Genomic DNA, 16,913 nt, shown 5'->3' with positions numbered 1-16,913 from the left:
AGGGCTTCCCCTTATTGAAGCTTTGCTCACTCCCTTCTAGAAGAAAAAAAAATAGAAAGGGTCACTGCATCCACCTTTCTGTCCGCGGGTTGGGGTATTCCCAAGCCCGGCGATCCCTCTAAATATCGCCTTGTCATTGATTACAGACAAGCTAACAGCCGTGTAAAGCCTATCGCATTTTCCAGCTCTGTCACCATTCCCGAAATACAGCGGCAACTAAGCGATGCAAGTAATCAGTGGGCATGTACTCTTGATTTAAAAGATATGTTTTACCAAATCCCACTCCAGGATACACAAGGAATCTTAAACTTTGCTTTTAAGGGCGTCCAATATAAATGGAAAGTTTGCCCACGGGGTTCTGTAATTCTCCTGCACTTGCATCGTCCCATCTCAATATCACATTACAAAAGGTAAAACCCCTACAGGATGTGTACATGCTAATCTATGTAGATGACATTGTCATTTGTGGGCCCAATCCACAAGCAGTTCAAAGTACCACCCAAATGATAATTGATGCATTAGAAGCAGATGGGTGGCAAATTAACAAAACAAAGAGCCACCTGCAGGCCAGCCAGCAATTCTCATTCTTGGGACTCCAATTCACTCCCACAACTCCCACCCAAGCCCCAGCCAGTGTATTAGACCCTTGGACAGAAGCCCCTCCACAAAATAAATGAGAGCTTCAGCAGCTATTAGGTCTCCTTAATTATCACCGCCAATATATCCCGGCACAGCTAATTTTTAACCTAGAAATCCTACAAAGCTCTCTCTCTTCTAAACGCTCCCGAGAAGTATGGAACGCATCAGCACAACAAAGCTTAGAGAAACTAGCTGGCTGGTTCGCCTCTAACCCCCATCTCGCCTGTTTTAATTCCCAAGAACCCCTCAACATTAATTTGTTTATTACAAAACACCATGTAGGGTTCACTGTACTGCAACATGGTAATGCTATTTACAATTGGGCCCATCGCCTGTCTAGACCCCAGTACAACTACGGTCTAGTGGGAAAAATGCTACTGGCTGCATCCAGTGTGCGTCACTGGTCCCAACTCCCTATCCCAGGCACCCTGTCTGGACCACGTGTTCATTTAATCCCGTGGCTTACAAGTACCCCTCCACCCGAGTTTCATGGCACTACTCGCACCTGGCAGCTTCTATGTTTCCAGGTTGAGGTAGCTTGGCAGGCTAGGCTGCCCTAACTCCCAGCGATAACATCTTAGCCCCCCACCTTCACCAACCGTTATGCATTGAAGTAAAATATGATCCCTGGGTTGTGTCTGACGGGGGCACCTCACCATCCCCTAGGGCAGGAGTTCTTTGTTCCACATGTAATCACTTTAATGTGCAGTTGCTGCTCCCCTCCTGCTCCGCACAAGAATGCGAGGTGCAGGGCGTTCTTTTAGCTGCCCAACATGTTGCTAATGCCCACTCTGCCAACAAGCAAGTTGTTTTAGGTATCGATTCTCAATTTTGTTTAGACATTTTAATTGAGCAAGCCTCTCCCTCAGCTTTTGTTAAATTGTGGGACCAAATTTTTGCCCTAATTCGTAAATTCTCTCACCCTTGGTTCATTACGCACTGTCCCTCCCATCGACCAGACTCTAACCCCCTGCATTCCAGTCTTGATCAAAGAATGAGAGAGGTCTCCCAAGTTCATATGGCAAATCCCGCCGTACAGGCAGACCCGCTGTTGCGCTGGCTCCACGAAGAATGGGGACACTTACCACCCACAAAATTGTACGGCCTGTTATCTAGCTTTTCTAACCAAGAGCCTGACGTTAGCCGCAGTCAGTGCGAGCTCATTGTTCAGTCCTGCTTGCAGTGTGTGCAGGTAAAAACTATGAATCGTCCCCGATATGAGCGCTCTGCATACGCTGCAGAACACTTTGTCCCAGGTAGTACATGGCAAATTGACGCATTTGGCATGTAAACATCTTGTAACACTGGCTACAATAGTGCCATGTGAATGCCTATTCTCTTTCAGGTGACATTGTAAACAAGAAGCTGCCAGCATTATCTCCTGCGAATGTAAACAAACTTCTTAAGAAGTAGGACTGAGTGGACTTGGCAGCTCTAAAGTTTTACATTGTGTTATTTTTGAATGCAGGTTTTTTTAACATAATTCTACATTTGTCATTTCAACTTTAATGATAGAGATTCCTCTATAGTACTTGTGTTAAGTGAACTGAAAAATACTATTTCTTTTGTTTTATACAGTGCAAATATTTGTAATAAAAAACAAATGTAAACTGAGCACTGTACACTTTGTATTGTGTTGTAAATGATATCAACGTATTTGAAAAAGTAGAAAACATCCAAAAATCTTTAAATGGTATTCTATTATTAACAGTGCAATTCATTGCAATTAATTTTTTTTAATCGCTTGACAGCCCTAAAAATCTTTTGAAACAAATAATTCTCAGATCCATCTTCCATGAGGGAGAGTGGAAATAAGCATGAAACCCTGGCCTTGTAGCCACCTACCTGGACATCTTGAGTGAGAGAGTTGGAAAAGTAAGGATGAGCTAGCTCATGCAACAGCCAAACCCACATCCTTAAAGGTGAACTATAAAGCAAAAATGAAGAGTCACGTAAGTACAGATTTCTGTACAGCTCCATTCACCAGGCTTTGGAGCATATTCATCAAATAAATGTTTTAACTATCCTTTTAAAAATGTTTTCCCCTTTCTGAAATTAGCGTTCCACATCCTCACTTGCTGAAGCCTTGCCCATTCTGAAACATCCCAGATACCGAGGTTTTCAATAAGACTTCTTGCATGTCTGATGTCACAGAATGATACCTTCTGTGATTTCTTCAAAAAGCAGGAACTGCCGAGAACTCTTTTAGAAGGGAAAAATATTTTTAAAGAGACTTCTGTAGCAAATTGCCCCAATAGCTGGGTTAGGCTGTGTCTGCACTAAATATTTTTTTGTGCCACTGCTACCAGCAATGTTAATAATACTGAAAACACTAGCATCGATGGGCACAGACATTTTAATCACGGTCATCTATATGGGCTCAAAGCAGCTCTAGATGCACAGTAGCTAAAACACTTATGCCTTGTCCATTGTATCTCTATCAGTGGTGTTAGAATCACTGGGGCACTTTTTTAAAGAGTGCATAGGCCAGGCCTGTGTGTGGAGGTTTATCACACATCTGTGCGTAACTCAATTTTATTCTTGCTTGGCAGTTTGGCTTGAAACTTCTTCAAAATCAAAACTCAGTAACAGTTTCCTAGCTGCTGAACCTCCTTGAGAATAATCTGTGTGAGAGGTACTTGTCTTGAGAATCCCAGCTCGGAGCTAAGATCTAGAAAAGAGATTCCGTACTATAGACAGTGTGTTTCATTAAGATGCATGGTATGGAGGAGGTATAGTGAGAAGTGACACTGAATGCTATTCCACAAATGAAGAAAGGGAAAAGAAATGTGGATTCCAGTTAGGGTGAGGTCTTGTTTCATCCCATTAGCTTGGAGGGTTCCATCCTGTTTGGAGACATGGCAAAATGTAGAAGTCACCCAGGTTTTTTTACTCATCACAGTTTTCTGTGTATCTTATAATGGAAGATAGAAGATGTACTTGTGACCTTCCAGGGTGCAATCCAGAACTGTGAGGTGCTGTCACCACATGCCCTGCAACACGGGGTACCTTACAATGCCTTGCTGTTTGCAGCTCTCCCCTGAATTGCTCTCAAACAGCCTGCTGGCATGTAATTCACTCAGAGTGTGTGTGTGCAGCCACAGCCCTGGTCCAGAACCTCTGATTCCAACATCCTGTTAGCAAACACCAGCCACGCCCAGGCTCCCATGAGCCGAACTCCTAATATATATTATTTCACAAATCATCTATTTATCAATGGTAGAAAACAGTGACTCCCTCAATGCACACTTCCTCTTTTTTTCCTGAACTGTATTTAACTGTTCAGCCTTTTGCTGGCTCTTCACCAAGTCTGCTATAACTGTAGCTGGCATTCTGTCATTCCAGATCTAGAAGAATTAGCTAGAGATGCATGCTTGAGATATATTAGTTACTTCATATTTTTTCATTAGTTATATTTTCAAAGGGAAGGTTTAACATCTATCCTTTAGAGAGATGGGTTGCCACAGCAAACACTCTGGAGGAATCCAGTTTCTAAAAGGATTGACGTAGTGAGCGGCCATGACCCATCTGTTGTGATTTTGAACACAGACGTTGACTCCCATGCGTGCCCTTCACTGTTTTGCATCACTGTTCAGTAGACCTCTGTTTTATAAGGCCAGGACAGAGAAGCTGCAATTTCAGCAGCCTAATATGCAGTCATGCAAGTAATTCAGGATCTGTACGGGAAGCCCTCGAGAATGTAAGTAGTTTAGTGTCTAGTGACAAATTACCAAACTATAGTGCAAATACTATAGAGGGCCTGCATTTCAGTGAATTGTACAAAGCAGGATGAAGTTGTGTTCATTAAGTGGTAATGCTTCTGGGAGAAAAGTCAGGGATATTGCTTGCAAGTCATGAGTGAATTACATACCATCATGAAGCCAGCTCTGTGGGGGATGCTTGCATAGCTGCTGCAATTTGCTTAGACTTTAAATGCCATCAAAGTTTGTCAAATAGGACAGTGATAGTTATGAACATTTTTGAGCTGGAGCTTTGCCTGACTGACCAAAGAGTGCACCTTAAAAAATGTAATAGTATCAATTCATAAAGTGAGCGGTATCAATTTATTATGTTTGGAATTAAACTTAAAGAGTGAGCACACTAGCATATGTTTGTAATTTATTTCTTTAAACATATGTGTGTGTGTGTATATGTATGACAGAGAGAGAGAGAATGCATGTCTGCTTTTATCCTATCAGAGTATCTTTAATTCCCAAATTGTTTTTAGAGCATTAAACTAACAGTTAGTTATCAGGATTGTGCACAAAGCTTTCTAGAAACCTCAGAAGAGACCCTCACAGGCTCCTGAAATCCCTTACAGGTCTCCAGAGCCATAGCTTGAGTATTACTGCCTTCAAGGGTAAGACAAAATTATAGCACTCAGTAATAGTAACAAATAAGAGCAGAGAAGGAGAGAAGTAGAAGCAAGGGAGAAAAATAAGTTTCCAGTGGAGGTTTGCAATTAATTGGAGAGCTAATAAGGAAAAAAAATAGGCAAGAAGTTTCTAGATAGCAGGAGATATACAGAGGAGAAAGTTATTGAACCAGCAATAATGAGTTTCTGGAGAAGGAGAGAGAAGATGCAAATGCTAGACAAGCGGATTAAAAGGGGAAGGCTGCCAAGTCTCTAGGACATAGGCTGGAAATAAGTCTTTGCAGAGAGGGGGATGATTTTAAGAACAAGCAAGGCAATTTTGAACTGGATCCTGAAAGCAATGGTGGACCTCTTTAAGTGGGACAGGGTTCATGTTTCTTGCATGTGCTGGAATAGGAACTTTGGCACTATTATGATGTTATTGAGTCTTGCTGTATCATAACGTGAGTACCATTGAAGCAGTGGCACACTTTACTTTCCTGAGATTTTGATGTTTCTGTTTGTTAAAATCCTGACAGTCATATCAACTCCAAAAGGTCAGTTATAATGTGAATGGAAACAGATCCACAGCCACCAAATATTCAGTAGTCCTCACTGTACTGCATGCTGCAGTTTCCTAGAACTTTGTGCTCATAAGCAGAGAGAGTATGTAGGATCCTCAGCTTCTGAAGTGTAGTATCCTACCACTTTAGTCAGTATTAGGACTTCACGCTCAAGGAAGTCTAACTTTCTGTCCAGTAGAAGGCACTGACGATCATACACTACCCAGGACATTTATGAGTGTTATATATGTCATCAAACTAGCAATGGGGACTAGAGATCTGCAAATTAAACAGTTTCTAGCTACAAAGCGATCCTGAAGAGTTATGGTAAAGTGGGGACTCAGGAAGGAGCACTTTAAAGGGGTATATGAATCTTCTGAAGAGAGACTTAGATGGCTTATTTTTTGGGAAGGAGGGTGAGGTGTTTTGTAGTGCTATTAGCTTCTCCATTTAAATAAAAGCTCTTCCCGGGCATAAATGCTGTTCTTCTAAGGGCTGTGAAAGATTGGCACCAACAGGCCAAAGAACTAGCAGCATCCAAAGGAGAGAAGATGTCCCAAAACTGAGGGGGAAGCAGTTTGGTGAATGATAGGCAAGACCATGCCATTGCATTGTAGTAAATGGAAAGTCTCCCACAAACTTCAATAGACTTTGGATCATGCCAATAATGCCATTCTTCTAAATGATCCCAAATTACATACACACAAGTATCGCTGTCCCTATCTCTGAAATGCCACCATCTCTGGAGTGGAAGGGCACTAGGCAGATCACCACCACAGCAGCATAATCCACAGGGGTTGGGAGGACAGGAAATTCTAGCCAGAGACACCAGGGTAAATCCTTACCATTATAAAAAGTAGCATAGCATCTCTAATGTCCACAAAGAGCAGATCAGACCTCAATTTGCAAAGTCTTATCTGAAATGCCCATATACAGTAGACTGTGTGGAACTCAATGTATCTACCTGAGAAAAGTCCAGGAAGTTGAAAAATTTAGGAAAAAATCACAAAAAGTCAAGATTATTTTTTGTTTAGTTTTGTTAAAATTTCAGAAACTTTCAAACAGTTCTACCTGGAAGGAAGAAGAGCTGGGTCAATTCTGTCAAGGATCAAATCCCTGTAGCTAGAGTGTCTATGTATTTAAAAAATCAGATGCTTAGACTATTAACTACCCCCAACAAAGCAGTAACCCAGTAGGAAGAGTAATAGACTCACAGAGAGATGTGCAACAGAGACCACATGAAGAAAGATGTTTTTTCTCTTCACTATTAAACAATGAGCACAATGTTTTGAATGGTGTCCATTTAACAAGAAAAATAATGGAATATTGGAATCAGGAGGACTTGGCTAATTGAGCGAGACCATCGGTATTGGGCATTAGGTAATTGCTGGATTTTGGAAGCTGTATTGGAGAGCAGAAAGAGACTAAAAGAGCCCATTTATTTTAAGAGTCTTTGTCATTAAACATGTAAATATTTGCTTATTTGTAATCTTTGCTAATAAAGTTATTTCTACCTGTAAAGCTTGAGATTCTGTATCTTTCCAGTACTTTGAGCTTCCCCAAATTTTTGAGCCCCTGATCTCCATTCCTTATATCAGGCCTCAGGAGTCATAGCATCATAATGAGGGTTGGGTATAGTATGCAGTTTTAAAAGTAGACTCTAGAAAAAAATATATTAATGCATATTTTGGACTTGTTTGCATTTTGGAGAGTATTTATAAAGCTTCCAAAGACAAACTTCATCAAGTTTGTCTTTGTTACTAGTTTCTTTAAAATGTAACATTTAAAATGGCTGATTTTGCAAGCCTATGATTCCAACCCTGAAGATTTCAAATATTGTTCTCTGTAAATGATAAATCATAGGCCCCTTGATTCCATTATGATTTGCTGTACGATCAGGGAGTCCAAAAGAAATCAAACTTGCTGATCATGCAGCAGTCATGACTGTGCCACTTTAGTGAACTAAAGAAATCCTATTAAAAAAATCATTTTTTACCAGAGCTGGCTAGCTTCAAATTTAGTGGACAGGAGTAGGTACCCTCCAAAATTGCCATGTAGGAGGTGGGAGCACAAGCCCTTAGATTTTGGCAATCACCATCATCAGTTTGAATGTGCGGGACGTGGTCAGACAGATACAAGTAGGAATATATGATTTATGTGACTCAATAGACTATATCCTGCATGTGGATTTGTCTACACACAGTTTTTGGACCAATGTAACTGCATCAGTTTAGAACCCTTAAGTGATCATCTTTCATCCCAAAGCATAATAGATTATTGCAGTTGACACGAATACTACAACTATCAATGTTGTTATTCACCTCTTTACCCAGTAATGATAATCCACCAACTAAGGGAGAGAGGGAAAGAGAAAAGAAATGCTTATGCGCCCAGTGCTTAACATAAATAATAATTGGTCAAAACTATTGAGCCACATTTTTAATGCAGCATCATTATTTGGCATAGTATGTTACAAAAGTAATTACTCTGCCCCAAGATAGGTTGGGGTCACCAGGGATTCCAACTATGACTCAACCTCTACTTTTAATAGCCAAAGCCACTACTAGCTCTGTTAGCTAATGCTGTGCCAAGCTTGTAAAACATTGTTTGTGGCCTAGCCACCACAAAAAGGGAACACTCTGCCACACTGACTGGGATACACCCAGTTTTTGGCATGATTTTCACAGACATTAAGAGCCATTAGTACACATTGACTTCAATCGGAGTTGGGGTCAGCATCTTTGAAAAACAAGCTGTTTGCTTGAATTCTGAAAAAAATAGGGCTTGGTAGAAATTAACAGTTTGCTGGCAGGGATTTTTGTTTTGGCCTTGTAATGCACAGGATGTAGATATTATGAGAAAGATTTATGGGGTAGTGGAGGGAATTCTGCTTATGAACAATTTAATCACCCACTCTCTAGAATTTGATCGGGATGGGGGCATGTTTTGCCAACTCCAACCTTTTCCTTTCTTTTTGGCAGTGGGGGTGTGTGTGTGAAATTAACTGCCTTGGTATTAAATCACAAGGGAAACCCTCTTGCTGCTGACAGATCAGCTTTGACAATAAAGGAGATTTAAAGAGAAAGGTGCCAGTAAGATTTTAAAGGTCTCCATGAAATACACAGGGATGGAGTGGGACAGGGAGAGGGGCAGCTTCTGAAAACTGCCTTACAATAAAGGCAAATGCTATCTGAGCTTTCCCATAGAGGTAATCAATGGGAAAGAAGGGAGTCTCTCTATCCTCCAAACGAGGGAGCCTTGGCAGCTCTGCTCAGGACTGGCGCTAGAGTTTTTCGCGCCCTAGGCACACGGCCATTTTGCCACCCCGCGTGCCACTCCCGCGGCTCCGGTGGAGCTGCTGCAGCCATTTCTGCGGAAGGTCCATTGGTCTGCCGCTCTGATGGAGCGCGGCAGGTCCACCGGAGCTGTGGACCAATGGACCCTCCGCAGGCACGACTGTGGCAGGTCCACCGGAGCTGCCTGCCGCCCCACCCGGCAAAATGCCGCCCCCCAAAAATCCTGGCGCCCTAGGTGATTGCCTAGTTCGCCTCAATGGAAGCACCGGCCCTGGCTTTGCTGGAGTGAGAGCTCTGCCCTGGGCAGCATCCCTGAGCCTGGTCCCACTGCAGGGATCCTGGACCAGCTAGGTGGAGGATGAACGGGTGGGGGGGGGGGGGGTGTGTCAAGTCACGTGATACCTTGGGGCAGGACCGGAGCTAGGCTCTTGCGGAAGGATACCTAGGTCTTGTCAAGTGACTCTGTCTCTTTTCTGGGTTGTGCATCTCTTTAGAGGATGAAGCCCCTCGAGAGTCCCGTTATGAACGCGGTGAAGCCTTCTTCCCCCTCCAGTGGGAATGGGAGATGGAGGGAGAAAGGTGGCGGAGGTGTGAGGCTAGTGATGGGACTATTTGTTTGGGGACCCCGGCAGGCTGAGGAGCGGAGTGATTCTGAATAGGGTGAGTGGGCCCGAGGTCTGAGTGAGAAAAGGAGCTGAGGGAGCTGGGGACAGGAGCCTTCACCGCCGTTCTGCGCCTGCGCCGCGCCCCTTCGCCTCCTCCCTGACTGTGTGCGTGCGGGATACAGCAGCGCCTGCCCCTCTGCCTGCCGCGGCCGGGTCCTGCGCATCTGCCCGGGGCACCCTGCACGGGCTGCGCGCAGCCATGGCCCAGATCCTGCCCATTCGCTTCCAGGAGCACTTCCAGGTGAGCGGCGGGGCCTGCGGGGCTTGGGTTGGGAGCGCCCGAGCTACCTCTGCCCGGCGCCTGGGGTGGGGGCTGCGGGCCGGAGAGGTGGGGCGGCGGCCGAGGCTGCTCTCGGGGGTCAGGGCTGTGCGAAGCCTGTATCGGGGAGCAAATACGGCTGGGGGTGTGGGGGGGAGGCAACGGGGAGCGGAGACCGCCCTTCATGGAGGGGCCAGTGTAGGAGGGGGGAAGAAATGGGGAGCGGAGACCCCCCCGTGGAGGGGCCAGTGTAGCGGGGAAGGGGGGGAGTGGGGAGCGGAGACCCCCCCGTGGAGGGGCCAGTGTAGCGGGGAAGGGCGGGAGTGGGGAGCGGAGACCCCCCCGTGGAGGGGCCAGTGTAGCGGGGAAGGGCGGGAGTGGGGAGCGGAGACCCCCCGTGGAGGGGCCAGTGGGGGGGAGGAGGAAATGGGGAGCAGCGATTCCCCGGGAGGAGCCCGTAGCTGTTAGGGTGTGCGTGGGGCGGCCTCTCTGCCATTCCCTCAGGCTCCCCTTCTGCAGGAGGGACCATGTGGAGGGTACACACAGAACGTGCCTGCCTCTTGGCTTGAGTGTCCCACGTCCTTGCACAAATATCCCCTCTTTAGACTAATGCAGGGGAGGGCTTGGCTTGAAGCTCGCTTGTGGGGAGTGGGAATCGAGTCAGCTTCAGGTGCAGGGTCTGGAACTGGCCCCCTCATTCATTGCTAGTTCTCTCTTTTTTGTTACAGCCTGTGGTATTTGTGCAGAGTCACTCCCTGCCTGAGTGACTCTCTTTTTAGGGCTGAAGGGGGAGGTCGCAGAGCTGCTTGTCAGGCTTTACTCCAGCAATGGAGAGTATGAGAAACAGGGATTGGCATTATTTGTCTCTGGGGCTGTGGGTGGGAGCTTTAGTTTAGGTGAGCTTCCTAATTTTACACTACTGTGTTTCATAAATGCCCATCAGTCTCCAGATTGCAGGGATTCCTGGGGGATCTTGCAGCCTGTGCTGCAAATTGGGAGGGATTTTGCAAGATAAAAATACAAAAAATCTGGACTTGGAAGCTGCCCACCTTCCTACAAAGAACATTAAAACCCTCCCTAAAAATGATCTATAGCTATTTTACATTTTCCCGTGTAAGGAATAATAGCAGCATTGAGAAATATCCATGAATATAACAGGACAAACATGCTTGAATGATGGAAATAAACTACAGCAGTGATGTATACACTAACATTTTTCTATGATTTAGTGATTGCGGAAGATGGCTTTTGTAAACTATAAGTGAGGGGAAATAGCTGCTTCTGAACAGGCAATTCAAGGCAGGAATTAAATGAATTCACTAAATGAACGAGAGAGCAGGCAATGGACTTGGCAAGTGCTAATTTGACAGACTGCAAAAACAAGAGCATCAATTTCAAAATGTCAGTTGTCTGTCACAGTGCAGGTTTATTTACTCTAAATGTTCTCTAGGGCATCTTTTGACTTTATTACATGCCACTCCCCCTGTCTACTTGTGTTGAAACTTGCATTTTGTTTCCCCTTACTGAGCTCTAGAAACTATTTATTTACTGTTGTGCCTTCTTTTGAGATGCTGTTTGTTAAAATGGGAAGGATGGGTTAGAAACTGACAAACTTCATTCAGATGTTTTCTCTTTTCCTTCTTGTTTAACATTAAGGGAGCAAATCTTTTCTATCCTGATCAGCTCCTCATGGTTTGTGTTCATGAACACTTGAATGTAATACTGAGGCAGGAAGTGGAAACAATCTGTTATGGAGAAAAATTATGATTAAACATGACTTTCCCTAAATTAGGGACACTGATAAGTGTCCATCTATATGTAGCATCTTGTCTGCTGTTAACTATTTGTGAGCAAGCTAACCTAGAAGGTCCTCTTGGGTGGATGGCTTACTTTTTTTAGTTCAGGAGGAGAGTGTTTAAAATTTGTATGCAAGCACACTTGTCTCAAATTACCTCTCCTTCCTGTCTGACTCTGGCTCCCTTTCTGTTACCAGCCCTTTTTAGATAACTGATCATTCCTGTGGGTTAGGATTGAGTGCACACAATATTAAACTGTTTCTGAATAATCAGCCTTTTAAACTTTGAAGTACATTGTAAGTGTAACTTCATATATGGTTTATAAAGGGGAAGGGGTTGTTAAATAGACGTTAACTTGAAAGTCAGAGCTTACTGAGTAGCATTTTAAATATTTGAAGTAAAATTGGCTATTAATAAAAGGGTCAGTTTCACTGGAGAAAATGAAGCCTCTGCTCCTGTTTTGTTACCGGATTCCAAAACTGGATTTAAATCCTTTTGCCAAGTTTGATCCTGACCATGCATAAATTTACAAATTCTGGAGAAAGAAGTGAGGGGGTTAGTCAATTCACTAACTGTCCCCTAATGACAAAACAAAATGTGTGAAAGACTTGTGGCAGTGGATATTATGACATAGTGTAAAATACTATTTTGATAGCTTACTGAATTTTTTTAATTATAGAGGGTTGTTTTCAGTACTGAACTTTCTTCCAGCCTATCATAAAAAAACCACTATCTGTTAATTATACATTTTACTTTGCATTGTTAGGTGTTTCTGACTTCTTACATTAATCATTTAAATGGCCAAGTATGACACTTCAGGCATGAGTGATTCTAAAAGATGACTAAACCATACTTAATGTTAGCAAAACATAGCTTTAACTTGCCTCAGTGCATTTCTGATACTGTATGGGGTTAGTCTATATAACTGTCATCCTGCTTAAAGAAAACCTTTTTTCTTGAACAGTGATGAAATATAGGTGAAAAGATCTCTTTAGAGAAACTTGAAATACCACCAGCTGTAAGAGGTGGTGTAAACTAGCTAATCAAAATTAATGAAAACATTGAAAAGGGAATTGTATGCAGCTAGAAATGGGGAAATAGGCCAAGTCAAAAATAATTCAACAATATGCCTACTGCCTTAGGAGGGTGGGGGAGAAAGACAGACTGACCAGAAGACCTACTAGACTTTTGAACATGTGCAGCAGCAGATTCAAGTGGCTATGATGTAGCCATGAGCATGTCTTGAATGGACTTCTATATCAAACAGTACCTTTCACATCATCTTCCTTCAAGAATTGGTGGGGAAGGCTTCTTAAATCCCTCAAAATAACATCTTCCAACCTCATTTGTGATCTGCCTCCTGAACTACTTTCTTCGACTTTAGGTCTAGTAAACTTTTTGTAAAAGCATATCTGCCACCTTCTGCACATGAGACATGACCTCACCATTGTGATTGTCTTGTTCTCAACTGGTGTAAAACTGCAACTTCTTGGATTGTTGAAGTATCTTCTCACTTGCGATGAAATCAAATTTATCAGATTTCTCTAATTTTTGAAACTGAACTGTTCAATTTCTTCTCCTGAGCTGTTAAATTGCTATGTTTCTGCTCCATGTAAGTTGTCATCACTACTGCATTGAACATTCAAATCTTAGTTGTCACATAGATATCCTACTGCCCAAACAGGCTTCTGAAGATGCCAAAATGCCATTGATCCAGTAATAATCTGCTGTGTGACATCTTTGACAGCAGGAGATCTGGTATCCCATTACCTAGATGCATCATATACATAAAGCAATCTAATGGAGGATTCTAGTGATCATTCAGACAATAGTTAATATTGCTTGACAGCCTACATTAGTCTAAAACCCCATGCGAATGCTGAACTACCAACACAATGCAAACTGAATGTGAAAGATATCTATAGTTCACAAGTTTAGTTCCCACAATGTAGTATAAACTGACACGGAATCATGAGGGAGTGAATGCAATGAAGAAAATCAATATTTAGTGAATTAATGGTAGGATCAGTGCTGTAAAAAACAGACTTGAGCTCTGTTTCAAGGCATTAACTGTCTGAACAAATTAACTGATCATCCTATAAACTTGTTTTGAATGTAAAGCCATTTTAATGGATAGCGAAAACTGGCGAAGGTTGTCGCATAACAACCTTCTAAGCAAATCAGCAGCACTTCAGAGTTTGCTCCCCATGATCATCTGGTTTAGCGCTCTGTTACTCTGCAGCAGAATACTATGCTCCATTCTGGCTTCATTATCACATCAAGTTTGGTACACAACTGTTCCTAACCATGTGCGTTGTAACTGGGATGATTCAACCCACACTAGTACACGGCTCCCTGTGTTAAGCAGCATCACTCCTCCACACATCTGTTGTGAGGCTGCTACAGCCAGAATGGTTGAGAAGATCAGGCACCAAGCCTACCACTATACACAGACCTCTTTGCCCTACCCAGCTCTCTGTGCAACATAGATGTGTCATAAAGAATGGTTTGCAGCTGGTGTCAGAAACCTTCTTTTATAGCTGACCCAGCCATGCATATACCCATCTTTGATTTACTATGCTGCTCATGGACCCTTCAGTTTTGAAGGAAGCAGGGTCAATCTGCAGCAGGCCTTCACACCTGAGGCCAGTGAGAGGATCCCACATGTAACTGTGGACAAAGATCACACTGACTTCACTCTGAGCAAATTTGATGGTGGTCTGAGAGCTCTGTATTTAGGTGATGAGGCTGCCACAAATTGGCTTGGCAAGCTGAGTGTCTCCTAAGGAAGGAGTGGATAGTAGCTTAAGTTTAACTTTAGATCTGTCAACCTATTGGCTAGTAACAAATCTTTCTACTAGAGAACTGAACCTAATCTTATACATGAGCTTTGTGGGATTCTTATGCTGGAGCATCTTGACACATAGCATAAGAGTCTCAAGTTCCCTTGTTGTTATAAAGCAGAATAATGCACCAACATGCCTGCACATTCTTCTAAACAAATAGGCTGAAAATTACAATTTTATGTTGTCTGACAAGAGCCTCTATCTGCAAGCTCTCTGCAGGAATTACTGTCAGAGTTGTGCAACAGGCCTGTGACTCAAGATGAACAGTAGTGGCAGTAGGCTGGTCAAGGCTTTCATGGATCTACTGCAGCTAAATATTTGATGTCTGAGGAAAGTATTCATAGAATATTTGCAAGTTGTAAATCCATGTTTCTTGGAAACATGACAACTTAACTAAATGTTACTGTATCCTAAACTTCTGTAAATGTAGTTTTCATACTTCTGATCTTAAGCACTTTGAGTTGTTCAAGAGGTCGTGATTGCTATGAGTGACTTGTTCTGTAGTGGATAGAAAAGTATGAAGCATAATAAAGAGTAACTTTTCTGACATAAGCATTGGGTTTCAGTTCAGTCTCCTCTCCTATGCAGTTGTCACTTAACACTGAGCAATGATAAATGTACAGAGATTCTGATTCAGAAATCAAGAGGTAGCATTCTTAACTGTTTTGGTGATGGTTCATAGGGCTGTTGCCTTATGCTGTCAGAGCACAGCATGATGGAGTCTGACAGTTCTGTATAGCTTCCTTTTTTGAGGCAAGAGGGTGGGGATGGACTTAAGCTTCTATTGTAATTAGTCTCCTGTTGTATGCAAACAGTGGTAAACATTTACAGTGTATACATGTCTGTAGAACTGCTATTTAGAGCTAGCTACCATCATTGTCCAAATACTTAAGGGTTTTAGAATCTTTAATCACCATACTGTAAGTTATGCCTGCAGAGGAGGTACTTTACTGTAGTCAAAATTTCTTGGACCAACCTCACCTAAAACTCCAATGTTTATGGATTTAGGGGAGGGGAGGAAATAAGCAAGTGTATAGAGTGCAGCCTGTCAAACTAAACTGGTTACTTTGTACCCCTTCACCATATCTAAAGGCTATAATTGGAATGCTTGTAGGCTCTTAGTTTAGTATCACCACTGCACCACACTATTGTTTTCTGACCCTCCACTCAAGTAGACCATTTGGCAATAACCTGATAAAAACTTTAAGGCTGTAGACATTCAGATTTAGCTGACTATTACTTTCTTGGGGAAAGTATTAGTCCTATCATTAATTTAGATTTAAACATCCCCTGGGGAAATACATTGACCTGATCAGGATGAGCCAACAGAATAGGCGGCAGTGTCCAGTAACTTTTCTGCACTTCATACTAACTGCTTTGGTTCTGTGGCATACAATAGCTTTATTATGGAATGAAATTAACCATGGGTTTGTTAATGCTAAGGACTGAAAAGGTTTTTTGAATACTACTGACAAAAGAGTGCGCACATACTGTGCCTTCACCCAACTCTGTAACAGCATGCACCCCTCACATTAAAGTGGAGTGCAAAAGGTGTGGAAGTAGAACTGAATAGTTCATGGCACATGCATAGTCCTCCAAGTAACCCACAGGTTTGCAAGACTTTCCTTTTGAGACCTAACACAGTTGCATTTTTGTCTCTAGGTGACAGACTAATCTGAGCTACATATAGCGCTGTTGTGTGGTTGGTCTCAGCCTTGCCAATAAGGGACCTCAATCCACATTATCAAACTCAATAGCTATTAAAAGTAATGTTTGTCAGAAGACATAGTGACCTAGGAGTGAAATTACAGGTGTTTTGCAAGTCAGATGCAATATTAACTAGGTATTGGGTAAACTTGATAAATATTTTTGACACCATGATGAGACTATTTAAACAGATAAGGATGGGAAAAGCATAATCAAGGACTCCAGTGTAACCTTGTTGCTTTTAGGAACTAATTCTTTTTTGCCTACAGTGAAGGTAATTATACCGGCTAGTTTAGCTCAAATATTTTACATACATCGAATTAAGCAAGAATAGACTCAGCAGATCTAGTTGAAGATAGTTTTCCTCTGTCTCTACACTTCATAGCTAAATATCATCATGTAAGACATTGTGACATGCTGTATCATAAAGTTAGGTTATGACAGTTTTTTTGGATAAATGTGATTTGCTACTAAACTGTGTCCATCGTGTTTTAGCATATAGAGGGGAAGTAATATTGAATAAAGGTACTCAGATGATACAAAAACAACTTCGAGGGCTGTCACTTTAAGAAGCAGGGAAAAGCTAAAGTAATATGACTTAGCAGATGAGTTTTTCAAACCTGACATCTCACTACACAAAATAAACTGCATAATTTCTCAAATTATTCACAGTTTACAATGACACTCTAGGCATTCATCTATAGCTATATCACATACTAAGACTGAATAGCTGTCTACAGAAACTTAGTGCAGGATATAGACTTAACCCAGAATTTGACTCTCAACCC

The 16,913-nt window shown here is 42.5% G+C and overlaps 1 protein-coding gene across 2 annotated transcripts in view; it reads left to right on the top strand.

Moving 5' to 3' along the window:
- Nucleotides 1–9,490: 9,490 nt before the first annotated feature.
- Nucleotides 9,491–16,913, top strand: part of LOC127034765 (clathrin heavy chain 2) — a 56,410-nt gene continuing 48,987 nt past the window's right edge. The window contains exon 1 of one of the 2 annotated variants that reach the window (XM_050923984.1): nt 9,491–9,758. In XM_050923984.1, the coding sequence (XP_050779941.1) occupies nt 9,717–9,758 (42 nt within the window). In that variant the 5' untranslated portion in view covers nt 9,491–9,716. The remainder of the gene's footprint in view (nt 9,759–16,913) is intronic. The other variant, XM_050923985.1, reaches the window with a different exon arrangement.

Source organism: Gopherus flavomarginatus, chromosome 15 (genome assembly GCF_025201925.1).
Source record: "Gopherus flavomarginatus isolate rGopFla2 chromosome 15, rGopFla2.mat.asm, whole genome shotgun sequence".
NCBI lineage: Eukaryota > Metazoa > Chordata > Testudines > Testudinidae > Gopherus > Gopherus flavomarginatus.
This window is presented reverse-complemented; position numbering and strand designations above follow the sequence as displayed.